Below are 27,238 nucleotides of genomic sequence, written 5' to 3' on the forward strand. Positions count from 1 at the left end.
CCAAGCCACACAGCATTGATTACTGTCCGAGCGCTGCCTCTAATCATCCTGACAGTAGTGAGGGTAACATTCCTTTCCACCTTCTGTATATCCACTACTCTTTTATATTTTGGGTTTTTTTTTTTCTGCTTTTAAGATACCTATAAAAAGGGAGAGAAAGAAAAGGTTTGATTCAGGGTAGCTCTGGGCGCTATGGGAGTACAATCTACAGCCTCACCGTGAGCTGAGGGCAGCCTTCATGTGCAAAACGTGTAAGCTAAGAATCAAGACTATGGTTCAGTTCTAAAATGTGACAGTGGCATCTCTAACGAGAAAAGGGGAGATGATCCCCTAATACAGCTCACGAGACCTAATTGACAGAACTCATTGTATCTTTGTGAATAATATTCAGGTTTGTACTAATGTATTGTTTAACTTTACCAAGAATGTTTTACATAAATACCAAGTTATAAAGTATTCTTGTGGGTTTTTTGTTTTGTTTTTGAACAGTCACATTAATGGTAGTCTTTGCTTTCAATTGACAACTGAAGAGCTTCAGTTAGGTTCCCAGAGCAGCAGAGTTGCTTGGGAATGATCAGGATTCCAGCACTTACCCGGCACATTCATTATAAACCAGTTTTCTGGATGGAGCAAACGCTATGCACATGATTTACCAACCTTGATTTCAGTGATAGCTTCTCATATCCTGCTTTCAGTCAAGTAAGAGTCTATATGTAAAAGCTTCTGGGTCCAACACTAATTGAACCGAGTGCCTAAGATACCAGCGACATAGTGGAAGAGGCTTTGAGGCTTTAGCAATCTATAGAAAAAAACATAACTTCTCTCTCAGATGAAGAAGAGGGGAGAACTTGTGGGTGGAATTAATTCTCTAACCATTTATTTTCATAAAAATTTAATAGTTGGAAATAACATAGTTCACAAATGGAAATATTCCATTTAAAAGCGAACACTACGAGGCTGTTCATACACACAGGAGTTTACACAACAAATAAGACCCGCAGCAGCGTGTAATTACCAGATTTAGGGGTGTGGCAGTGACAAGCTGTTCCACCTTTGTTAAAATTAAAGCAACTATAGTATATCATCAAGAGGGACAACATGGCATCAAGTGAATTAGGCTGGGCGACTCGCTTCCCTGCAAGCTGTGATAAACACTTCTATTGCTAAGCTCGTGGCAGCACTCTGCTCTTGCTTTTCCAAATGGACAAATTATACATCCTGTGAGGGAAGAGAAAGCCTCCTTTTTGTACTGGAGCTTTTTAACACTCCAGTGAGCAGCCACCTATTACATATACATGTGTTAATGCAAGCTTTGCAAGGCCATACACAAGACAGTTTCACGTTAAAGAAAAATAAAAGTAGATATGGAAGGAAGGACATATGTCCACAGTGATTTATAATTACAGAGGAAAGAGACAACATGATGAAGGATCTGTACAGGAGTTCAATGAAAGGACTGGTTGTCTGGTTTCAGAGGAGTTCTCCGCTGGGACCGCCTCAGTGGGACACGTTGCTTGGTTTTTTTCACGGCTGGAGATTCTATTTTCCACTCCCGTGGCAAAAATGGTCTAGAAAAAGGAAGCAGAACCACCATTTATTTTTGCAATACTCTACTAGCCTTTCTTACTGTGACTGCTGTTTCAGACCCAAGCTGAACTTACGGTTTCTCCGGTGATGTCAAACAGATAATATCTCTTGGCTGGTCCTCAGCCTCTTTCTTCTCTGTAAATAATGCATATATTTTCATATTTTTAAAAACGTCAGACTAGATCATTTGAGTTCCTGCCCCCTCAGGTTAGAATCACAAAGATAACTTGCCTGTAGCCGAACCTGGCGTGTGCATCAAGCTGATGTAACTGACCCCAGCACCAAAAGTCAAGTCATTAATGGTCTCTGAAAGAAAAAACACTTATTAGCAGTCATTGCTATAACTTGATGGGTCATCTGTGCACATCAGTTACCAGGAAGGCTCTGAGTGGGGTATGTAAGTGGAGGAATGGAGATTAAATTTACATGTAGGACCTCAGTTGTGCCCACCTCTGCCCTAGCTAGACAGGAGGGCCACAGCTTCCAGAGAAGCTTAGCTATCTTCCACAACAACTACACCAGCTCCTGCTTGGCTGAGGGAATGTATTCACTCCTGCTGGCACTCACCCCTGAATCACTTTCAGGCCTGTTGGTTTCCCAAGTAAAGGCAGAGCACAAAGCCCTTGAAAGCTGACAAAATACCTAAATATCCCTCTGTGAGGGGCTGCTGACGGCCAGATGAGAGGAACCACTTGACAGGGAAGCAAGGAGGAATTGAGCCTGCCTGAACAGGCCATAGTTGTCAGCTGTCTTTTTGCTGTCATTTATCTCAGGAGAGATGTCACAACACTCAGATTTTACTATACTCAACTCTCTGCTTTATGTTCATATTTCCCAGAACCTTTCACAAAGAATTAAGGTAGAAAGTGCCTTACAGGAGAGGAGATGGAAACTCTGCTTCTCTCTAAAGACCGACTGCATTTGTTCTCAAACTCTTTCTCTGTCCTGAAAAGGACTCACTGAAGCATGTAGAGGAAGCCCCATTTCCTATGGCTTAGCTAACCTCTGAATCTCTCATGACTGACTTGCAAGCATTTCAGCTTTGCACGGGGTGTCTTGAGAAGACAGCTTGGCTAAAAAGTTTATGTGAAAAGAGAGAAAGAACAAAATGGCAGAGAACCACCAGCAGGTAAGGCTTCCCATGCAACCGACAGGCCTGCCTTTACATGTGCTTATGTACACAGTACTACAGTGAAGCAATGTACACTTACCCAGGTCCACTTAGCCAATCTCAAGGTTAAAAGCAGGAGAGGTGAGAAAGCCCCAGAACGCAGGGAGCAACTGTCAGGCAGAACAGCTTAATATGGTAGGGAGAAGAGAAATCCTTGCTCTTAATAAATAATTTTGTAAATGAGAACTGCAGCTCCAAGAGTTTCAGAATGACATATCAGGGAAAGAAAGAAAACATTTCTTTGACTGTCTGTCATCTTGAAAGGGCCAGCACCACCAAGCAGGTGGCTCAACGCACGCTAGCTGAAGTGATGATACTGTTCTGTACAGTTTGTCTCCCCACTGAAGGACAGATGCTTCCTCGAAGCAAAGCAGGAATTCAGCCTTAGTACCACTGCAGATTAACATTCCCCCTCTTTCTTCACCATATGGTGCTTAAGAGAAACAGCAGTGCAAGCTTCCAGACAGAGATTCAGCGCTTAAAGATGTCTGCTCTCCAAAAACATACCCTCTCAATTCCTGCACAAAGATCACTGCTTGCTGCTCAGACAGCAGAGAGAACATTGAGTCAGACAACTTTAGCAAAGAGTGGAGCATACAGGGAAGAGAAAGATTGGATTTTCCAGTGGATGCACATCGCTACCATTGGTTTGCTCCTGCCTGCTCATGAATGTCAGGTATTTGCAGACAGCTGCACAGCTGGCTGCCTCATTGGCCATATGCAGTTGCCTTTCCTGTGAATGCAGGTCAGGTATTTGCACGGATTTGGGCAAATATTGCAGTCGGATACATATGCCTGTAGAATAAAAAGAGCTCCCAGTTGCCCCATGCAACGTGACCTGTTGGACACTCCTGTACTCCCAGTTTAACTGGAGCTTTCTCCTGAGCATGAGGAGGAGTTAATCACATGCAGGCCACGCTACAGCAGAGATGCCCTAAAGGAGTTTAGCAAGGAACTGACATAAAGGAAGGAAATCTACTGCTGAAACTCAGCTCTATTTGTTTTCTTCTATAACTGTCTTTTGTGCCTGTACAAAGGGACACCACAGAACGCTCCAAGACTGTAAGAAAGCATTCCAATAAAACGTAACTTTTGAAGGTCAGGCTTTATGAGATGGTAATTCAGCTGCAGTGGGCATAAGCACAGCAGAATCTCCTAACTTGTGTATCAGCATTAGACTCCTCTCTCTGCGTTTCTACTTCAGTTTCCACAGCAGAGTAGGAAAACAAGTCATTCCCTCTCCAGTTCTCAGCTCACTTCTTTCTTAGGAGTACAGCACACACGCAGAAATGATTGTGTAGGTTATTAATGCCAGCTGAGCAATCTCTTCCATTTCTCACACTTGTCACAGCCCACTGCCTGCCTTGCTAACAGAAGCAGGCCCTCCTTCATGTGGGATCCTCTGTTTAGATGGCAGGAAAGCATGTCTTTGAGGACTTCCCTCTGCAGCAGGGTTCTGTAGGTCAGTTTTTCAAAATGCTAAACTGTGCTTCTGGATTTAGAAAGAGTATCCCAAAGCAATAGAAACCTGCAAACCCCAGTTAATACATGCTGCTAAGGAGCTCAGCACCCCAAAGCTGACAAAGAAAGAAAGGGCAATAATGCTGTTACTTCAGCAGTCAGAATAGGTACTCACCTGGACTGACTCAAAACTGTAATACCCTGTGGCATGTGAATGGAGATTGTCCTTTCTTACGTATATCACTCATTGCAGACCTTCACCTCCGTAACGGTTTGTCCTTACTACCACCATTTAGATAAATAATTGGTTAACACTAATTTTCTCTGCTCTATAGCGGGGCCACACATGGCAACGTCTCTCAGGATGGATGTCCAGCCCAGTTTGGAAAGGGCTCCTTTGGGTTACTCACCTTCTGGGGTGCTGATTGCACGGCCCGCTACAGAAACGTTCGCTCCAACAGACTGTTGATTCAGGCTTTGAAGGGATCCTAGAAATAACAAGGAAATAGTTAAGAACAGAAGAGCATTCACTGGGAGCCACCGAAGGTCCAACAACTAAGTTGCATCAACTGGATCTAGTCCTTTATCTACCTGTTTGCAGCAAGCAGCCTACCTTGCTTGCTGCCAATTGTGCTCGATGGAAAAGCTACAGCTGACAAAGCTCCTCCAACACTCTTGCTGCGTTGCTTGCCTCTGGCCTCCATCGCTTTCTTGGCCGAATTCAGGATGGCAAACGTGCTCAAGGACGCTGGTCTACAGGACAAGAAGACACCAGAGAAGCACAGAAGAGATTTCTTTCTTCAAGGCCAGATGAGAAGCATGTGATGAAGGAGAGTCCTATCTCCTCCCAATTACTTACAGTCTCAGACACCAAATGCAAGAGAAGAGTGTGGGGAAATATTGGTAGCATTCATGATGATAAACAAGGAGGAAATAAGCAATAGCCCTGCAGAATAGCATAACCTGCAGTATCAACAGGAAGCCCATACCTGTGACTAATTGGTGGCAGTTTCACAGCATCACCTTGAGGTACAGGAAAGTCAGAAGAGGCAGAGGAGAGATGCAATCCTCCCGGCAAGGACTGCCTGCGAGTAGCAGGAGACTCGGCATCGTTATTCCAGCCGCTGGAAGGTACAGCTGTCTCCAAAGACGGAGGTGGCTACAGAAAACAGGAGACAAGACCATATATCTAACAATGGATGCAAGTGTGGAAAACCTACACACTTAGCCATAAGTTCTGTCTGATGAAGAAATGTCCTTTGTGTGCTGGGCATAAATGGGGTGCCAGGGAGAAAGAATTTAGCGGCCAAAATTTTAACAAGAAGTGCAAAGTAACTTGGGATGTGACACAGATGCACTAGTTTAAAGGTCTACATATAGGCGCTCTACAGAATCAGAGAGAGAAAAGGTACTTCCAGGACAAAAGTCATCTCAAGGCAGGTATTAAAAATATTACAGGACAGTTTATCCCAGTACATTTTTATTTCTTTATGTTGGTTTTAAAAGAGGATTTGTCTAGCATAGATGTACATTTCCACCTTGTACACATCTGAAGTCAGGTAAAATGAACCCTTCTCTTTGTGACCTGTCTATCTTCTTAACAGAGGGGCCTCATTTTTTTCAAAAGACAGGGCCTGAAAATAAGGCTGCCTTGAAATGCCATAGTTTGCAGTCAAATACTGAGGCATCAGAAAGGCCATCACTTTAAAAAGCTGTGACGTAGAGGAATGATAATTAGATCTTCAAGATGACACAGCTGAATCATCCCAGCTCTGATGAAAGCATCTGTACAGCACAGGTAGGTGTATGGAAATAGAGGGACTATCTATGTAACAGCCACCAAGAGCCAAGTAAAGGAGTGGTTGCTGCTGTCAGCTCCAAACAGACGCAGAATTGGTCTGGCATGATACAGCCTGCAACTCAGAGTGGCCAGAAATCCAGCTAAATATTAACTTCTTTTCTCTCTTGGAACAGAGAATAATACAGGATATTAACGCAGCCAGTAGCAAATTAGACTTGGCCTTCCCTTTAAGCTAAATCATATTTAAATTAATTCTTTGCTGTTCCTCTTTGGTTTTGTTCTTGATTTTGTTTTATTTAAATGTATTTAATGACTTTGCAACCAAATATTCTGTCAGCTAGTATGAAAGCTGAGAGAACATTGCATTAACCATCCTGTTAAGAGTTATATAAAAAGGTTCACAGACATACAAGCCCTGGGAATTATCTGCAGCATAAATTTTAGTAGAGGAGACAGGACGTGTAGAGAGCAAATGGCAACAACCACCTCTGTCTGTGCTGTCTTGACCTTGTCTTGGTCAGATTCCTTCTCCCTTGCCAGTTGCTCTTCATATTTCTTCATGTCATACTCTAGCTCAGCTGCCAGCTGCTTGTCCACAGCAAAGAAGTCTTTGATTTCATTTCGGTAATCTTGCATCATTTCCTGGAACAATAAGGAGTGTTTAAACTCTTAAAAAAAAATTCTCTCCTGACTGCTGATTCATGCCTCCATTCAGATCACAGCTGTTTAACTGTAAAAGGAAATACCAGTTGGTACACCAGAGATGTTTCCAGCAGACTAAGAGTTTCAACTCCAATTTGTACTTTGGAACATGAAAAAGCTTTCTGCCCACATCCCAGTGAAGAGACATGTAATGCACTGCTCTGCCTCCTACATAATTTAACACGGTGACAGTGTCACAGCATCACATGCCTTCAAAATTGGCTTCCAAGAAGGCTGTTTTTCCACTACTGGTCACACATCTAACACATGAACTCGAGAGGGGAAAAAACAAAACAAATGCACTTCCACCTACCCGTAGGTAGTTCATGAGGTCCCTGAGAGCTGGAATTCTCTTCTGTTCCATCAGAGACTTCAGCGAACTGATTATTGGGATGATGTTTTCTATGAAGTTTTTCTTTTGAACCTTTTTTTGAACAAGGCACAAATAGTTAGAAGACACAAAAAAAGGAGAGGTCACACGGTTGTTAGATGAATGGCTAAGTGAAAAGTTACTATTTCCTAGCAAAGAAACACACAGTGCTTCCACAGGCGCCCTAAGGTCAGAGAGGTGCTACAGACAGAGCCATAAAAACAGCATATAGGCCCAGTGGGTCCTTGGCAATTCTTGCACAAGCCTCTCTGACACAGAGGGTAGCATTTCTCCCTGTATGGTGAAGAGCGCTCTTTCTACCCCAGACCAGGTGCTGCTCACCTGTGAGATGAGCTTTTTTTGTGCTGCCTGCATAACCGCATTAGCCATTGCCATTTCATCTTCGTCAGGCTGCACGTCCTCTTCGGGTTTCGATCTCATAGCGGATAACTTGATTTCTTTGCAGCTAAGGATGGCAAATGTATCCGACAGCAATTCACTAGCTTCCAGGTCCAGTGGAAGTACATTATCCACAAAGCAGGCTGTAACAGGGAAGAAATAAGAGAATATTCTCCCGGGAACAGCAGTGCCAGTAAAAACACAAGGATATCATTGAGGGATCGAGAGTCTAATTGTTTCATAAAGACACCAGTTGTTTGCCAGATTTGTTATCTTATTTACTTAGAGAGAAACCCCTACCTAGAACACTGTGGCTAATCTTTGTTGTAATGCTGAACCTCTGCTCATCTGTGAAGTGGTCTAGCAGGAACTTGTAGATATGCATCCTTTTTCCTTTGTTATCTTTTCCCTTCAAAGAAAAGAGATTCTTCACCCTGTAGTAGAGGAAGATTTTTACAGGGACTAAGTCACATTACACAAACCTGCAGAAACAGTGAGACTTTAAACTGCAAGGAGACTTTGAACACCACTTCCAAGACCTATAAACAAGTCAACAAAACAATGTGTGCAACGCATTGGCACAAATTACAGAACGCCTCTCAAAATCGTCACAGGGAGGGCAGGACCCTCTTAAATTTATACCACCCCTCTCTACCTCATTAATCCCACCCTCTGCCCTGCAGCAGCTATATGAAGCGTCAGGAAAGCTTTGCTGCAATCCAGAAGGGCACGAGCACAGAAGCCATGGCTTTGTGGTAAGGGAATACAGAGGTGCTCGACTGACCGTTCGCTCTGGGGGAACCTGTTGTACTTCTCGTGCTTCTCGTAGCTGTTGAAGTGGAAGATGCACTCAATGAAGTGCTGCGAGAACATCACTGGATTTCTCTTCAGCAAGAGATGCACCAGGCAGAATTCCCCAAACCTAAAAAGGAGCAAGTGAAAGAACTAGTATGAGGACAAGTGATAAATGCTTCATGGCAAGTTCAAAAGAATCGTCTCCCTTTACTGTGAGCCACTGTAAACTGAGCGTTAAGCAAAGGTCTGAATACTATTTGTGCTGGAATATATGCTTGGGTGTGATACACTTACTATTTAAAATGCCAGCATTCATTTTGGCATTGACACATGCAGTCTGATGCCTGCGCACATGCAGAAATCTGTTGGCTGCTTCCTGAAGTCCCTACAACTGGACTGTATTTAATAATACTCTCCTTCTCTGCTCAAATCCAAAGCTCCCAGTCATGCTCAGGATAATAAGTGTTAGACAAATCAGTTTCTACTTGGCAACAGGACACAAGGTAGCAGCTGGACATCAAGGCATTTTTATGTTCTCCTTCCTGCCACTTCAATAGGAAGGGAACTCAACAAAAATCTCATTTTCTCTATTTTGCAAAGTTAATCATCACAAGACCTGCAAGAGCTGGAAGTTAATCCCAGCCTGGAAGAAAGTGTTTTTATCTGGACGCATCCACTGAATGCAGATGCAAAGGAGGAGGCTCCCAACAGAATAGCAATGTGTTCCTCAGCTAAAGCACAGGGAATGTGATGTTGCAATGCCACCATCTACTGGAAAGACATTTTTACATATTAAAAACCATGTAAAAGAAGCAAAGGCATGACTGTGCACTAATCAGCAATGCTCTGTTCACTGTCCTGGAAACACCAGTCTTCATTTTGACTGCTGCAGGAAGCAGCCTAAGCTTCAGCACCCCCCACTTGCTCCTGTTCTCAGGGGAACCTGTCCCACTTCAGCCCTCATCACTCGTGGACTAACAGTATCAAACAGGTGCTGCTGAGAACATTCAGCTTGGCCTTCAACCATCTACTCTCTATATCCAGATCAAGTGTGTCAGTACGGAGCTGCAAGAGACCTACTCTCATTTCTCATGTAACTTCAAAACCTACAGGATCTTTATGAATGTGCACTTCAGGCTAATGTGCATAATTGCTCTTACATATCCAAGTACTATAAAATGTGGTACAAGCCTTACAAAGACAAGGCTTGCCACAGGAGAGAAAGACAGCATTTAATCCTATTCCTAGGACAAAAAACATCACAGGGCAGAGTCTACTAGAAAATGGGGAGGCAGATTTAAGCCATGTTTCAAAAAACGCCTTTTTTTTTTTTTTGTGGATGAGAGTCAAAAAAGGGTGTAGAGCTGCAGGCTTTGAGAACAGCGGAGACCACACAGCTTGCTACTTTGGGACCTTCAACTGGCTTAGAAAGTTCACCAGTCCTTTTTGTTACCATTTCAGACCCTAAACCACGACTGCAGAAGTTAAGAGAGAAACGACAATGTCACCTGCTGTGTCTCCTGGAAGTTTTTCCATATACGCTGAACATGCAAGACTGAGATTGCTTATGAGAACATCTCTGACCTTTCAACTCCTTCCGTGTTTTACAGAATGAATATTTTACCTGGCAATATCTGGATTTGGATCCACCAAGACACTGACGAACTGGAAGAACAGACAGTCTTTCCATTTCACAAACTCCTCCTACCAAAAAAAAAAAAAAAAAAAAAAAAAAAAGCAGAGTATAAAATATCAGCTTGAACCAGGAAAAAGCTAGTGTGAACACTCAGACTGCAGCCAGGGAATTGCATGGAACCTAGGAGCACACACACATCAAACAAATGAGCAAGCTACACAACCTCACCAGGAGTCAGGCAAGACAAACTGCACCATGACAATGTTCTGGGGATGCTTTAAACAGTAGCACAATGTCAAGCATCCAGCTTTACCCCAGGTACAACAGAAAAATCTGTTCTCCAACACCAAGGCACAGGTGCTCCTCCATACTGTTCTCAGAGCCAAGCGCACGGCAATCTGCCTTGGTTGGGTTTCTATGAACACAGGAGGGCAAACATGTTCTGCCTCTCAGTGTTTATTTACATCTCCAGAGCAATAAACAGAGACAGCAGGAGAAAAAAGTGCTGTGGCACTTATTACATTCCCTCACACAGGCGCGATATGGAAGAGAATTCACAAGAAGCAAAGACGGAACAAGACGACAAACATGGGAGGAAAATAATTTGGTTACCCAACTGTAATAAGTGCATTGGAAGTGAATCCTTCCTAGCTAGCTAGGAAAGAGAAAAGTAGCAAAAACATAGTTTAAGATCTGCTTGAACTAATTCTAGAATCAAGCTATAAGCAATACCTCTGTGCTGAGTGAGTGTAAGTGCAGCGGGTCGCCAAATACACGTCACACTTTCTATTTACCTGCAGCAGGTTGGTAAGCAGGATCAGCGTCTGCTTACGGATGAAGGGACTGGGGTCTTTCAGACACATGGAAATGTTGGGAATGTATCTGTCCACCATGGTGGTGTAGCGGACACACAGGTCGCACATGACAATGACCACGTTGTTGCGAATGGCCACATCATCTGACACCTCCAGCTCTCGAGCCAGAGCTGCAATGCATTTCTTTGCCAGGTCCTCATGCTGTAAACACAATTTACCTGTCAAACAGGGAGGAGAGGGTCAGCGTGGTGAATATATTCCTGTTCCTCACCACCACAGCCCAGCCTACTGCCTCCTTTGAATGCAGTGGGGGCCAGGAGGGAAAGCAGAAGGTAGAGAGGGCATAAATAAGAAACATGCTGAAACCTGATGAGCAATCTGTCAAAGAAATTAGACTTCAAGAAGCTCCTTCTAGAGTTTTCTTAGACCTAAATCCGGTCTAAGAACCTGCGTACATTCCTGAGTACAAGTCAAGTAGCTAAAAGGAACAGCCCAAGCTGTCATAGGTATATCGGGGAGAAACTTACCCTAAGGAGCATCACCAAATCAACTTAAAATAAGAATAACAAAAAAGGCTCTTGTAGACAGTTTCTAAGCTCTGAACAAAAGTATTTAGCTTCCCAAAGCAAGTAAGGAAAGAACAACAATATCCAGGTGCACGAGAGGAGGCTCGTTCATAGTCACAGAGGTGCTACAAGCACAGAAGAAATTTCACTTAACACTCTTCATGGCTCTGCAGATGCAGATCTCACCAGGCCTCTATCGCAGAGAAGCTCTCCTAAGCTCCTCCTAAGGAGGACAGGTAACCACGCACAGCCACTCTGCTCTGAAGTGCATCAAAGTACTTTGTTTTTCCATCCTGTGTTGAGCACCTTGGTACAAAATAATCCTTCAGGCAGACAGCAAGCAACTCCAGGAGTACAAGGGTAGTACGAGCCTGAAGGACACGTTAACTATTACTCACCTGTAAGCCTACGTCAGTGTGCATTAATCATGTATTAATCAATTTGAAAAAGCACATATATGGCAGTACGCTTATGGTTTGTGCATCTTGCTGCCACAGATATCTGCCTTACTAAGAGCTCCAAGCTGGAGCAATACAAACACTGAGCACTATACATTACCTGTCCTAAGTGCCACGCTTCTGAACAGAATTTCCACCAGGGAAGAGACAGAAGGGTGGGAAACAGAGGCACGAGGGCATGTCTCTGCTGCAGGACTGTGCTTACCCAGAGTAATGAACGCGTGAGCTCTGGCCACCGGAGGCATGGTCGATCCTCTGAACTGGGACAACGGCTGAGAAGCTGGAATTTCCTCATCATTTAGAGCACTAGACACTAGGATACAACAGATCAGGAATGAAAACGTGCTTTTGGAGCAGAAAGTGTTGTCTGTAAATCACTATTAAAGGGAGTAAAGACTGCGACTCACGCTGGTCCACGTTGATAGAGGAAGCCAGAATGGACTGAATCAAAAGAAAGATGCGTTTCTCAACCTTGGCTGGACACAGCTGCGCAGCCTCACCCAAGATGAAGAGATGTTTCACCTACAGACAAAAGCAATACAGCAGTCAAAAGGCAATGGCTAAGCTGCCAATTAAATCAGCAGGAGTCTGCACAGTACTTCTCCAAAAACAACTTAAAAATCTCTCACTCCTTTCAAGGGGCAGCGGCTAGAGAAGAGAAGCTGAAGCTTAAAAACAAAAGTGTGGGTGTGTGTTAAATAAACTCTAACTCCCTCACACCCACTAATAATATTGAAATAATCCTCAAAGCATTCTAAGCATTTTACATCTGTTCCCAAACAGCTACTTGGAAAAGTAAAGCAGCAAAGGAAAAACATATTATTAAAAATACATAGGACATCACCTCCCTATAGCAACTTCTTATGAAAAAGCTCCTGTAACTTCCCATGCTCATCTAAAAAAAAAACCTATCTCCTATCAGATTATACACAAGGCATACACATCAATATTTCTTATACAACACAGTTATGTACATGACCCTTAAGGAATTTTCCTTTCAAGAACACATACACTCCTGGATCAATCCTAGAAGAAATACCAGAATATCAAACTTACCAGGAGATCCTCTTGTAGCTGCTCTGCTCCATCCTTCCTGAGGACTATATTTGAGATATAGCTTTCACAAGCAGATACTATGTCTCCAAACACCTGGTTGAGCAGCTCCTATTCCACAACGGAACCAAATTAGTTCAGTGCTTTATCCATTAAAACAAATTCAGTTGCAGTAGCTCTCCATACATAAATCTCTAATTTGAATGTGCTCTTCTGCTTAAAAAGAAAAATCCAGGTCCTACTGACATCAATCAGACACACTGCCTGGGGTTTTAAAGTTCTTGCATATCAAGGGATGCATCCAAGTGCCAAAACACCTTGAAGAATCTGGCTGGTAATGATCCACAGGCCTAAGATTACCTCATTATAGAAATCACATCCGTTTAAAGAGAAAGCATTTGGATACAAAGGTACAACTGCATTTGTTTGCAAGTCACACTGTAGCAACTGTGCTTACCAGTGGGGATTTTCTGAGCATCAATTTTAAAGAATGCAACAAAGATCCATCAGCAATTGCTGCCACATGAAAAGCTTTGTGCAGCCTTCCGTACTATCTGCTGAAGTTTATTAGGATGCTTATTTTAAAATAGCTGTCATCAGTATTAAAAAAGAAATAACCCATGAATACACAGAATTCATTAGCAAGGGAAACTTCCACCAGTTTTAACGTCTTTGTGACTGTATTTAGATTTTATAGCAAGAGATACCTCACCTTCTAACTGCAGAAGTGAAACAAAGATACATCATAAAACAGATGGGGAAGCAGGCAGAAAAATGTGCAAATAGTGTTCTATTAACTCCCTACTCAGGCCCGTGAAAGACAGCCAGAAAACATCAATCTACAGCAGCTCTGACACAGAACAGTTTGAGTTTATAGTATAAGCTTATAGCTTCCAATTGGACCAATTCCAAGCAGAACTGGTGTCAAATGGCACAGCAATAGTCATCTTTAAGACCTCTGTAAACCCTGACAGAAGGAAACGTAGGGTATTTCAGATGAAAAAAGTCCTTGTTAAGAAAAACCTTTTACAAGTCCATCCATAGCTGCAGTGTGCCTAGAGAGCTGAGCAGCAGAGATGCAAGTTGCTCAAGTCAGAACCTTTTTGTTTAGTAAGCTAAAGCCTGCAGATAGGAGACAGGAGCTGCCTTCAAAAGGCAGCCCTCCAAAGAAGTGTGGACAGCCCTGCAAAGAAGTGTGAGGCGAGCCATTTTAAAAGATTCATTTGAAGTCACACCTGTGCCTCCTCTGGGACATCTGCATACGCATGGCAGAGCTTCTGCAGAGCTTCTACAGCTGGGCTAATCACCTCCAGGGGACACTGAAACTCCCGCAGCCAGCACTTGATATCATCTGAAAAGGAGGTCACACACCTACGATGAGCACTTTCTAAGCTAGTGAAATGCTTAAGAGGAAAAATACTGTCAAACTGGAAAGAAATCTGAGCTGTGCCTTGGCCTCTGCAGTTTCTCCGGGCCACTCACCGATCAGTCTCTCACAGGTGCTCCTAGGGAGGTGCTTTGCAACATGACCGATGACACACAGGATATGTCCAGTAGTATCAGCACTTGTGTTCTGCTGCCTGAAAAACAGCAGAGGGGACAAGCTAACATTAATGCTAAGAAACAATGCTAAAGCACAGTAGGAAAAGCTTTTCAGCCAGGATATGTATCATCAAGACTGATGTGTCAAATCAGAGGAAAAAACTTAAAAAGCTCAAGGTAACAGTTGGTTGTTGCACAGATCTGCAGGCCATACTTGCCTCCAAGCCTGAAGGGAAAACCGATCTAAGCAGCTAAACAGCACTCTGCTCGTGGAAAGACAAAAAGCACTCACTTGCTTCGTTCCCCCTTTTCATCCCCATCTTTCATGGGCAACGGGGTTCAAAGCACACGTATACCTGCTGATACTGTTCCAGGCTTCAATGATCTTGGAATAATCCAGTTTGGGTGAAGAACTGGCCACCTTGGCGAGCAGCATCCAAGCTGGTGCAGCATGGTCTGTTTCTACGTGGGACATGACATTATTGACAAAGGTGGAGGAGAATTTATTCTGCTGGGACCAAACATGGAAAGCTTTGTTCAAATAACGGCTACAAGGAAGAAAGAAAAGAAAAAATAAGTTTCAAAAGGAGTAAACAAAATAACTAGTGTTTGAGTCTGCCAGTAAAACCGACATATCTATCTGAGATACACTAGGCAACATAAGAAAGCTGCTAATACTTTGTATTCTCACTTCTCAGAAGAAGTCAGGATTTTCCAGTATATTTTTTACCAATATTTACCACTCTCAGTTACCAGCTCACAACTCTGATGCACTTAGACATGGATGGCAAATAGGCATAGATGCCATGCTGTTACGCCACCAAGTCAGAAAGCCTAAATGGCACAACACAAATCAAGACAGGGTAATTTCAGCAAGCTTTAAGGCAGGCTTGCTGGCAGTTTGACATCTGTAATGGGTCAGGATATAGTGATGTTAAGGAACCACAGGTTGCTCCTTTCTCTGTTTACCTCTAGTTACCTATTTCATGTTGAGAAAGTTCTGAGATTGATCAAGCTGTGAGGTACTTTAAGGTCATCAAGTAGAAGGTGCTATGAAACTGTCTTATAAAACTGCCCAAATTGGAACATTGACAGTTTCACAGATTGGCAATGCAGCACAACCAGCAGCTCGTTTTCTATTTCTGAGCTATGCCTTGTTGACTAATAAACATACAGGTCTATAGTCAACTGATGTTGTATCCTTGCCATACCGTGTGTCACCCCTTTTCTCTTTCTGCTTCCCACAGTGTTCTGCAAAAGGCAGAATAATACTATTTGTCATAGCACAAGCAACATATTGTACATCAGAATTACTAAAAGGTGCTGTTCACCTTTCTTCATATATATATATATTACCTTCTGTCATCAGAACATCATTTAACTTAAATATTAATTCGGCTAAGAACAAATAGACAGCACATGCCATTTAAGCAGCACATGAATATGATACTTAGCAGTCCCTGGATATACAGTAAATGAGAAAGCCAAGAGAATAACCTCAGACTTGCATCTTAGCCCTCCAATCAATAGGCAATTTGCTACTGTAAAGGGAAAACTGCATATTCTAACAGGAATAGAAACAAAAACATCTAGATTTTTTTCCATGGATGCTAATATTATAGAGGCACTAAAAGCTATCCCACACACTGGACAAGAGGGCTGTTCCATATATGCCAGCAGAATCCAAGCTGGCTTTCACAGATGATAATGTGAGGGGAAGACAGGTACTTACCACAGCTCCTGGCTTTCTGAAGTCAAGAGGGTAAGGAGCTCCCACGCCAGAACCTGCTTTTCATCATCACTTCGGAATTTACTGTAATGCTTTATATGTTGCAACAAGAGCTGATCCAGACAATCCAAGGCCTTTTCTTGGACCGAACTTTCAGTGTCCATCACAACAGGCACCACTCCGCACAACCAGGCCTTCTGCACCAGAACATTATGGTGCTGAGACTGAGAGAAAGCAGCTTTGTGTTAGAAATGTTTCCAAGTCCTGTGTGTTTGGAGAAGATCAGTAAAGGCCTAGAAACCTTCAGAGTCATCTGCCACCTATGTTGCTTACAATAAGGCAACATATGGAGCAAGGGGGCTCCTTCACACCACGCGGTGCCGATCACATCTGTGAGCAAGCTCCCTGGTATTCCTGCACAAGTTCTGTAAAGCTTTGTTTCACAACCCTATAAATAATTGTAAGTGTCCCAATAAAGCTGTACAGCAGATGATTCAATACTAAAAACAGGGAGCTGTGATTAATATAAACCTCATGCTCTGAGTCTAAGCTACTAACCCTTTGTGAATAAATAGAAAAGCAGGAAAAATACTGCAGTGATACCCATCTACACATTACTTCTCAGTGAAGTGATTCAGATTTTTTTCAACTTGATAAGGCCAACAATATAAACATTTTCTCCATGACACACAAACCAAGAGCCAGGAAAATAAATGTATCCAGCAGTTGGAAGCATCCTACATAAATCACAAGTTTATGTGAGAATGAGTCATGACTTGCAAGTCAAAAGGTAATAAAAAACTTAAAACAGAGTCATAAAAAGAATGTAGATGAATGAATAACTGACATGTACCAGATTTGTCTGTTTCTTCCCTCCTTTAACCCCCACTTTGCCCCTCTCGGGGCTGGATGGGAATTTGGGCTGTTTTTCCTCACCATAAGCAGCTCTGTTATAGACTGCAAGGCCTGTTTCCGTACGGTGATAGCAGGGTCCCGGCACCGATCTTGAAGAGTGGACAAGTCTTCTGGAGCACAGGGAATCACGTTGTTTTTCAGGATGCTCATAAAAACCTGCAAAGCAAATCCAGGATACCTTTTTTTGGATACACCGGCTGTGAGAATTTGGTAGCAGATCAGAAATACAACCCACACCCTACCAACCTTAGCTAGAGATTAACTGATTTCACTGACTCTGGAACATCACATGCACAAGCTGGAAGAACTGGGCAGAACCAGAGAGGTAGATGGATCAGAGAGCATCTTTTCCATTTAGATTTTGTACAAAGTCAGCTTCACATTTTCCCCTTGAAACTGATTATGTCTTTTGTATGAACTAGGTCTTTCATCCAATACAGAAAGAGGGGAAAAAATCCAAAGCCTTGCAACAAAGAGCTAAAAAGCCATAAGCTAACAAACTCAAATCAGTGGGGGAACCGAGGGGAAAATTGGGAGCAAACAGGACTAACACAAAGAAAGGCAGTTGACAATAACATTTCCATTAAACAATGCAGTTTTTAAAGCTAATGACTTCATTAAAGAATTGAGCAACAAGCAGAGAAATGCATTCCACTGTTAGAGGTTGAATATAACCTAGTGTCTTTCTTAATGAGGTCAAAGCAAACTAAGCAGCTAATATGCTTGGGTTTATAAAGGAAGCTGCTTAATTTAAATGTCTAATGACAAAAGAGGCTCTCTCTGTAAAGGACTGAATATGGGAATGTGAGCAAGAGTACTAGAAAAGGTTTCCATCATCATATTTGTACTATTCACTTATCAGGAACTGGTCAACAAACCCTCTTTAAGGCCTGTCTGCTCTCTGCAGGAACAGCCAGAAGCTGCGGGTGGACACACTTACACACACATTGCCTCAGTACTAGGGCTTATTTCACTTAATGCCACTCCTGGTAATCACAGAGAGCAAAGAAGCAGTCAAAAACATACCTGCAGAGCGGATTTCCTCACATTGGTCTTCTCATCCCCTGCTCTCAGTCTCAGCATGGCCATGATCTCTCTTCCTATCCAAATCCACAAAGAAAAAGAAATTAAAATAGACTGCCCAGAACATCACTCTGCAGGGCTAACACAGGGAACACTGTGCAGCAGCAGGGAGAGGCAGAGCTCTGCACTCAGCTGAGCAGCTCTTAGTGCCAGAGGCTTTCAGGGAGGAAGAGAGGGGGACTGAGCAAAACAGGATTATCTGGGGCTTTTTGTCCTGATAAGGCATAAGCAAATGGAATTGAAAAGAGAAATCTTTTTTTTTTCTTCCCCATCAAAAAAAAGGTATTTTAGGACATATCACAAAAGAAAATAATATGTCAAGTCATTGGATACATGCAGCAAAAAGAAATAATCTGTAATTTCCAGCCCAATTATTTTTCTGCATAAGAAATGTTAGGCTGGCATTAAAGTTTGAAAGCCTCATCAAATGAATCATGCACAGCTCCAAAAGTCTGTAGCACACATAACCTTGCCATCTGTGGGAAAAACACTTTGAGGACAGCCCACAAACAAACGAATCCAGTCCACACCCAAGATAGGTCGACAGACTTCCATGCAGAGAGCTGCTCATGACTACGATCTTTTGACTAATGCCTCACACCTCCACACAGCACGAGCACACGCACTTCTGTACTTTCTAGAGGAGAAATTGTTCCTCCTTGCAAACCGCCTGAATTTCCTTGGGCTTGCAGGAGAAGAGCCCGAGAGCCCACATGGATAACAGGAAACCTCTGCCATGAATGGAAAGTTGGGCCTAAAAGGTTACTTTTCCTAGCCATATGCATATATATTTCTGTACATTTGTGGGAAAAATACTTAATCAAGATGATGGCTTGCTCAAGATGATTGCTTATTAAGTGACACATAGCTGAATGCATAAAGCCACAATCAACTGTTTCTTAGCTTTCAAACCATTCAAAAGGACTGATGACAAGCTGGCAGTTGCAATCATTTTACCAGTCCTCCCAAGGCTTGTATCATCCCTGTTATAATTGTGCCAATGATTTTCCAGACAGACACCAAGTTTGGAGATCTGCTGGATACAGAAACTTATCTGAAGATCTACTGTGCTGCCATTAAGCAATAGCATTAGTCACAGGGGACTGCTGAAAATTAGTTTGAAGATTGATTTTGACCAGAGAAAATAAAGGGACTTTGATCTGTGTGATTAGTGTTTCCCTCCTGGGCAGCTAACTACCATCTCACCTTCCTCCTGAAAATAGCTTGACAGAAAAAGCACAGAATGTTTTCATTGCAAGATTTTTGCCTTGAAAACAGTTCAGCTTTTGTGAAGGTCACCAAATCTGCTGAAACAATCACATTTTGCCAATTGGCATTAATTTTACTCACAGGAACACAGGAAAAAAAAATCAGAGTTCTAAAAAGCTGAGAACTAGCAAGGGAACACAATGTGCATACACTGCTGGGTACTGCATATTCTGCAGCACATATTTCTCTCTGCATACTATCCCTATCCTTCTCATCTTTGCCCACATGCATTTAGCACATCCTGCTTAGCCTTGGCTGAGATTTATTTTGTGTCTGAAATATGAGCTGTTTGATCTTCATAAAAGTGCAAAATTAGTACAGGCACAAGCCAGACACCAACGAGTGCCAGAAAGCTTTGCTAATGCACCTTGACTGACTCGCTGAGCCCTGTATTTCAGCTATCCTCTGGAGCCCCAGACAGTCTTTTCTCATTCAATCCCTTTCTCAATATCTTTAGCCAAGTGCCAACTGTATGCTCAGCTGGGGATCAGACACAAAACCAGGGATCCTCTGCTACAAGGAGCCTGCAACTAACCAGGGAATACACAATACCATAAGTGGCCTGGAGGACATTTCTATCTGAGGAAGCAGATTAACAAAATTTATGAGTGAAATGTCTTTTTTTTTTTAAAAAAAAAAGGCTTTGAAAAGAAAAGATGGCAGCCTGGCTCACGGAGATAGCAAGACAGATCCCATGTGAAGAGCAGCAGGAGACGTGCGACAGACACAAATGCAGGACGTGGACTGACAATGGGCTGAATTGTCTGCAGCTCAAGGGAGGCCAACAGCAAGAACGGAGAGCAAAGGGGATGGCAGAGGCTTAAATGTTAGAAAGGAAAGCTTTTGCATGAAGAGGAAAAGAAAGGAAAGGATTCAAAGAGGGAAAATAATGGCCAGAACAGCCAACTTGCATGTTGATTTTATGCTATCAACAAATTAAGACTAGCAGGTTGCCATTCTGCATCAGTCCATTTAACCTCACACTCTGCTTTCAACTCCAGCCAATACCTGATGCTGCAGAGAAGTTAATTCTTCCCTACATAACAGGGCTAGTCAAAGGTACTCTGTTTTATGTAGTGAAAATATATTAGTCCTTTGTGTGCTGAACCAAAAGGAGATTTAATTACCCTTAAATTTATAGACCCGCAAGTATTATATCCCAACATCAATTATCATCCTTTTCCGAAAGGATAAATTACCTGATTTTCAACAAGTGTTGCTACCCCATTAGTGGAAATGAACATCAGTATTTCGAGATTAAATGTATTTTTCAGACTTAAGTGGAAAGAGTATTTCTTTATGGCTGGCAAACCCACTCCCTTCATCACCTGCAAGTGGTTTTTAACAGCTCTAGAAAAAAATCTCTCCACTTTCTCTGAAAAACGGACAACGAATACATTTTAGAAAATCTTATTTCAACTAAACTTTTGAACACCCATGGAAGAAAGATAGCATAATTTTGACATACCATTAAGCACAGCACTATCGTTGCTGTCTGTCAACTCAATGGTTTTGAAAGTTGCTAAGGTCTTCAGTGGCTGGCTGGACAGAACTGAAAGAACGGTTGAAAGTTTAAGAATAAAAATGGCACATGTTCACTCAGCAATATGGTTCATTGCTAAACAGAAAGCTTTAGGCATTCTCTAAGCCTTATAAATATATGGATTTTCTTTGTCTGTTTGTTTTTTTTTCTTAAAATGCATGTCAAGAAAAGCCCAAGACTAATTATAAGAGAAAAACTCTATACCTTCTGCATCAACCATCAAACTCGCTGTGTTTGGATTTGCTTCCAAGTCTGTGTGGTCAGAGGCTGCCAGAAAGAAATTAAAAAGAAAAGAATTTAAATTTAGCATTTCCATTCAGGATAGTCTGTCATTCCAAATATTCTCAGAAAAGTAATCTAACCGCAGGGTGCTATATTCACACTTCTGAATTGTGCCATCTGGCTTTCGCTGCACCTGAGGGAGTTCAGAATGCCAATCATGAAAAATGCAACTCAGCAGAGGCAACTCAACATTTTATCAACTGGCAGGCAAGAATTAACTTTTTTCCCCTCATATGTCCAACCAAATGATCATCTCGGGGAGGAAACTATTCAGAGCAGAAACCCCTCCAAATACAAGACTTAAGGAGTAACAAGACTCTTTTATTACTTCCCTTTATGACAAACTACACAGGGGCATCGTGGCATGATTTTTAAGTTCCTGATAATCAGCTCCACAACCTCCCATTAACTATTCCCCCTCACTGCCCCTCAGTTCAAGAATATCTTAAAATACCTAATTTACCCACAATACTTACATTTCTGTAGCAAGTCTTTTATACTCTCCAAGGTAGTAGAAGATGTCATTTCCAGACAGTGTGCAAAACTGCTTAAAGCTTTGCTACGAACTGCGGGCGCTTTGTCGCAACACCGACCAAATACCATGACCTGAACTAAAAACTTATGCTTTAGAAACCTCTGCTGCTCCAGGGACAAGGAGCTATCCGAGTTCCTCTCCGGCACATCCAACAAAGCCAAAGCTACATCAAGGGCAAACACTCTGTAGGAAGTCTGTTCAGAAGAAAAAATACACAAGAGGCTGCGTTAAGTCACACAAAGTGCCTGCTCAGTTCGCCTGCCTTGAGCTTTGGACAATAACAACAATGATGTCCAATACTGATGCTGAACTCTTCATCTCCAAAATGCTGCTGTGTTAGAATTCTGGAACATTAAGGAGATGTACTTACTTTGGCATTGTGTGAGTATTTATAAAGCCAAGCAATGAAGTCAGCAAACTCTATACAAGGGAGTTTATTCAGCAAATTCACCAAGGCCTGTGCAGCATGTGTGCGATACTCAGCCTTATCTGGGACCTGAAAAACAAGTGCAAACAACCTTGCAAATCATAATATTCCAATCCTCTGCTCTAATAGCCAAAAAGGCATTTGAGGGCTCAAGACGAATATTTGTTTACTTAATGAGGTTACATGGTCACATTCACCAAGCCCTGGGAGGAGAAACACAGCTCCTCAGCCACAGCCTCAGCCAGTGAGGCACAGCAAGCTCCCAGGGCAAAGCTAGAGGTTAGATCAAATCCTGAGGCAACCAGAGGTTTCCACATGGCAGTCTTCAGATAGTTAGCTGGGCAAAAAATTCATACAATCTTCATTTTTCTCTACTAAAACACCGTTAATAGGTCAAATTTTTGGAAAGTTCAGAAGCGGGCTGAACTTAAAACTTAGCATACCTTGGTACAAATGTGTTGCAGTAATATTCGAAGCACAGGAAAAGCGACTTCTTTCAGCTCTTCTACTACAGAACTGCACAGAAAAAGAAGAAAGGCACATTTGTAAGGTTGGTTTTGTACCAGAGCAAAGCTCAAGCCAAGGACAGTGTTTTTGAAGACACACACTGAAAATCACATTGCAGAGTCACAAGTGCTAGCGCAATAGGACATGGTCAGAGGACAGATGTGCTTCCTTTCTACATTAATCTGCCTTTGCAAGCATAAAATATATTTCCAGTGTCTTTCTACAAGTGGAAAGACAGTATGAAAAGCTGTTTTATTTTCACTTTACTTATTAAATGTCATCTGTGGATCTCTGCACAAACTACACTTCAACAACGTGGCTCTCCACATAGGGTGACAAAGGAACATAGGCAAAAAGCATCATTAATCAAGAGAAGGTAAAGAATTAAGGAGAAACAAGGTCCACATTCACACAGCATCTCCTGCACAATGCAATGCAGTAGTTATAAAACCTGAAAAAATGACAGAAAGCCAAGTACTGGAGAAGGCACGTCCTCCCCTCCACTCACTGCCACTTTTCTGTCAAGCATCATCTTCTTCCCTCCCTCCCAGGCAGTACTGTAATTACCCTTACAAAAATTGAAATTAAACCTCCACTGCACAAACAACTTCAAAACAAGCTCCGGTTACTCTCATCCCTTTATCAACTAACAGGAAGGAGAAGGCATGCCAGAAGGAAGAGCAGACATACCCGAGAAGGGTAGTGCCAGAACTCTGTACTTCACCTGATGAATTTTATAGCCTGATTCCTAGCACTCATCACTGAGGATGTGATTGTAAGGACAGCACGTCGGGAACCTCCACCACCTTCCAACATAAGAACGACATTGAGGAGTCGCTGGAAGACACGACGAAGGATCTGGAAGGGAAAGGTATCTTCAGGTTTACTTTCAGTAGCAATTGCAACTGATGGATAAACATCCTGACCCCTTTTATGAAATAAACCTGAGTCAAAGAAGAAAAAATCTTAGATGTGAATTATCTCGTCTGGCAAAATAGGACTCCTAACAGAACAATTCAAAAGGGAACCATTTATACACCTTTCCTTGAGGTGCTGCTCTCCTACAAACCCAGCGAGGCTTACGAGTGACTTCCTGACAACAAATCACCTCCAAGGCAGCGGACTGCTCCCCTTAGCATCCTTCTGGAACCACAGTATGGCTCATTATGCTGATATTCTCCGAGCGGTCAAACAGGAGAGACAGGAAAGATTACACAGGTCTGAAGAGGGGAGTCACTAAAGCTTCTAGGTACTATAAATGTTAATGCTTCTGAAGACTTTATGCTGCACTGTGAGATAAAGCCATTTGAATCATGGAGGTCTGAGTCTGCAATCCTTCCTGGAAAGCAGGACAAATCCTCAGGCATTTATCAGGTTTGTGAGTACTGAGCTCCAGCCTTCCCCGGCCAGACAGCTGCCAGTACCCTGGCTTGCTAACTCAAAATTAATTAATATATGTTTATAATATGTGATATACAGATTGGCTATCAGAGTAGCACAGTCACACCCTAAAGCTCAAAGCCTCCCATAGGAGCAGCGCACAGATAGGTGCGAGATGAATTGACAAAATAAAAACATGAAGCTGCAGAGAGATTTCTGGTAGAACTGGCTGCTCCATCGCAGCAGAGCGTTCCGTGAAGGAGCATCAGCCTTGCTTCCCAGCATCCAGGAGGCACTTCCCGGCTCCCACCACGCGTCCCTGGCAGTGCTGCAGCTCCACCTAGCCACAAGCAAGGATAGGCCAGGCAAAGGCAGCAGCCTGGAGCTCTCCCTGCTGAGCTGCAGGGATGTCACGTCACTGTAGCCATCCTCTGGTTTGAATTCACTTGTCTGGAGAGTCACTAAAGCACAAGCATGGTGTGATGTGCACCATCATACAAGTCAAAACAAGTGTCAGGTAAAAAAGGCACATTACCTCTGAAGTGACAAACACACAAAAAAAGTGAGTGCAGAAGCAATGTAAAAAGTACAAAATGTTCGAGTGAAAACAAACAAAGGAAGAAATAAAAGACTACTCCACTACAGCAGTGAGGATTTTAAGGACTTTAGGCCAACTTTTACCTTATCTTCTGTACTATGCAGAGGGGAACACAGTAATCGCAGTCCGTAATAGGCCAGCTCCGGGATGTACTTTGCTTGATTAACACTCCTAAACAAAAGGAGACAAAGAGATGTCTTCACCTCTCATCAGAGAAATATTTGCTACACCTATTACAGTTAAACACTCTCATTAACTGGAAAACATTGTTCAATAATTGCTAACAGCTGTTTTCTGTCAGCTAGTTAGAAAAACTTCCAGTTATCTTTGGTAAAAGAAATCACTGCTCTCGTTTTGATATAAACAGCCTAATAGCAATAGGAGTGTTGAGTGCTTTACCGCTTCAAAGCAAAAAGCATAGGCATTAAGAATTAATAGCTCACATAGTTGCTGAACACTCGAACTCGCGTGCCACTGGCTCAAAGCTTGTCATCTCCACAAAGATCTGCAAGGAAAGAGAGCCACGTTTAGCTAATTCACACAAGAGGAAGGTTGCCTCCCTTTGGAGCTCAGCTCTTTGAGCCACAACGGGTCACACTGCCATCCGCTTCTGACCCCAACCCCTCAGGCCGTTCCTAGCATTAGGTGTTGGCAATTGTTTTCCAAAGGAACGGAACAGGACTCACTCTTTCTAAAGCAACAGCAGTCCCAGACTCACTACGAAATAAGCTCCAGGTTAGAATGCTTGCTCAGGCCACGGATTAACTCTTGACTATAAAAGCAGGCAGGCAACCCATGCCAAAATTTATACTGAGCACAGTCTGACCTGGGGCTGTTTTACACAGGCAGGATTGTGGTCACTTCTGCAGCATGGCTGCAGCATTCTGTGTTGGCCAAGAATTTGTGTTTGGGGGTGTACGATTCCTCGAGTCCATTATGTTGTTACCTGGAGGCAGTTCTGCACACACTGAGGCTTTTCTTTCAGGGAGAACTTTGGTAGAAGTCTCAAAAAGTTTTTCAGAAGAAGGAAGACTGATTCACGAATTTGAAGACAATCTTGACTTGAAAAGTAAACCTCTGCATCTTCCTCTTCCTCTTCTTCGTCCTCTCCAAAGATCCCTTCCATCTATATTGGTATAAAACAAACAGAATAACCCCGTCCCACAGCAGTGACTGAAGCATTGTGCGCATCTCTCTCAGTGTTTAACAAAGCTATCGGATCCTATAGGACTTCTCATACAAAATTCTAATTATTTTCCTTTTAGATTACTTAAATCCATTTAATAGACAGAAAGTGGATTTTTAAAAAGGAAGAGAGTTGGGTATAATATAAAAGAGCTCCAACATAACTTATTCTTCTTTTGAATGCTTCAAAGGAGAAAACCCATCTGAACCGAAGACACAGCATCAGCAAGTTAGCAAGGAAGCTAAAATAACATTTGTAAGCCTGTCACTTAGTAACCTGCAGGTCTCTCAAAGAAGCAGAGACAAATGGGTTCCCCTCTCGGCTTGTCAGTCCCTTGTGAATAATTTGCTCATTAACAGAGATTTTTATCTGAAGAAACTACACAAATATCTTACATTGGAGTTCTCCTTTCTGCTTGGCTTCCCTTTCTTTCTGTTTCTTCTTGCATTGGCTTGAGAGCTTTGAGCATCAGCCTTTTTCCTTTTCCTCAGATTTGGTTCTTGAGGCCAGCTTTTTACCAGCGTTTGAAGACATTTATCAAACATCACTTGGTGGAACATCTGGTTAGCTACACTACCTGCCCAGAAAAGAAAACATCAGTCGTCTCTCAGGCAAAATAGAGAGCATGAAGACATCCGGGCACGTCTTCTATCTGTTTCTTACAGTTACTGCAAGGGCCAGGACAGAGCCATTTTGCTCACCTGGGATTTCAAGCAGTAGGAAGTACAAGCTGGCAGCCTGCAGAGCACAAACGCGCTGCTGGGCACTAGCTCTTTTATCCTGGCCTGCGTGGACGAAGTGGTGCAACACAGCCACGAGGGCGTTCGGAGAGAGGCTGTTTTCAGCAAACACGGTCCAGATGCTCTGAGGCAAAAGACAGGAGTAATGCTGCCTTAGATACTCATACTAACTTGTTAAAAACTCAACACAGGATAAACATGAATAATACAAAAGCACTCGAATCTTTCCTAAGCAGAACGTATTCCAGTACCTGGCCTTACCTTTCTATTCTCATGGTCCTCCGCAGTGAAAGGTGACAGAGACTGGTACAGCCACGTGAAAGCATCGGAGCCCTCTTCCGTGATGCCCTCTTCAATCCTGGAATCCAGAGGCTCAGTCTCTGTGAAATCCAGATCCCAGACTGTGCTCACCCAGACTAAGAGGAAGAAAACCAAACGCGTTATAAGCGTCGGAGGCCAAGTCTCCTAAACAGATAGTTTCAACGGGAAAAACGCTTCGAAGCGAACATGGAAGGCGAGAGCGGGGGCAGCCACGCCACAGGGGAGCGCTGGCAGCTCGGGACGCGGTGCCTCCCCACGCTCGGGTCCCCACGCTCGGGTCCCCGCCGCCCGCCGCCCGGCCCGGCCCGCCGAGGCGCCGCTCACCGGCGCCCACGTCCCGCAGCCGCCAGCAGCCGCTCAGCGCCGC

The 27,238-nt window shown here is 43.0% G+C and overlaps 1 protein-coding gene across 2 annotated transcripts; it reads right to left on the reverse strand.

Annotated features, from left to right (window-relative positions):
* Positions 1 to 1,250: 1,250 nt before the first annotated feature.
* On the reverse strand, positions 1,251 to 26,958 carry NCAPD3 (non-SMC condensin II complex subunit D3). Of its 2 annotated transcripts, none has more exons than XM_088534559.1 (34): positions 26,812 to 26,958; positions 26,512 to 26,674; positions 26,206 to 26,387; positions 25,571 to 25,750; positions 25,068 to 25,129; positions 24,708 to 24,795; positions 23,371 to 23,504; positions 22,583 to 22,655; positions 22,083 to 22,208; positions 21,654 to 21,906; positions 21,100 to 21,162; positions 20,821 to 20,904; positions 18,027 to 18,100; positions 17,022 to 17,156; positions 16,089 to 16,309; positions 14,713 to 14,904; positions 14,297 to 14,394; positions 14,050 to 14,165; positions 12,818 to 12,925; positions 12,169 to 12,283; positions 11,967 to 12,074; positions 10,717 to 10,955; positions 9,911 to 9,990; positions 8,276 to 8,413; positions 7,792 to 7,925; positions 7,435 to 7,634; positions 7,036 to 7,146; positions 6,507 to 6,662; positions 5,209 to 5,378; positions 4,833 to 4,972; positions 4,630 to 4,707; positions 1,819 to 1,893; positions 1,662 to 1,722; positions 1,251 to 1,568 (listed from the first exon to the last, which is right to left on the reverse strand). In XM_088534559.1, the coding sequence occupies exons 3-34, from the start codon at positions 26,368 to 26,370 to the stop codon at positions 1,445 to 1,447; spliced, it is 4,101 nt and encodes a 1,366-aa protein (XP_088390685.1). In that variant the 5' UTR covers positions 26,371 to 26,387; positions 26,512 to 26,674; positions 26,812 to 26,958; the 3' UTR covers positions 1,251 to 1,444. The 2 variants fall into 2 exon arrangements, with proteins under 2 accessions (XP_088390685.1, XP_088390684.1); XM_088534558.1 differs by having other exon boundaries at positions 6,504 to 6,662.
* Positions 26,959 to 27,238: the final 280 nt, after the last annotated feature.

This window comes from Tinamus guttatus, unplaced genomic scaffold, assembly GCF_059628265.1.
Source record: "Tinamus guttatus ecotype Peru unplaced genomic scaffold, ASM5962826v1 Tinamus_guttatus_pri_ptg000566l, whole genome shotgun sequence".
Taxonomy (NCBI): Eukaryota; Metazoa; Chordata; class Aves; order Tinamiformes; family Tinamidae; genus Tinamus; species Tinamus guttatus.

Coding starts and splice junctions, on each gene's coding strand:
- NCAPD3 (XM_088534558.1), bottom strand. CDS start 26,370: ATGTTCCACCAAGTGATGTTTGATAAATGTCTTCAAACGCTGGTAAAA. Junction 23,505..24,707: donor TGCATAGTACAGAAGATAAG/GTAAAAGTTGGC, acceptor TTTCCCTTCCAG/ATCCTTCGTCGTGTCTTCCA. Junction 1,569..1,661: donor TTGACATCACCGGAGAAACC/GTAAGTTCAGCT, acceptor TCCTTTTTCTAG/ACCATTTTTGCCACGGGAGT.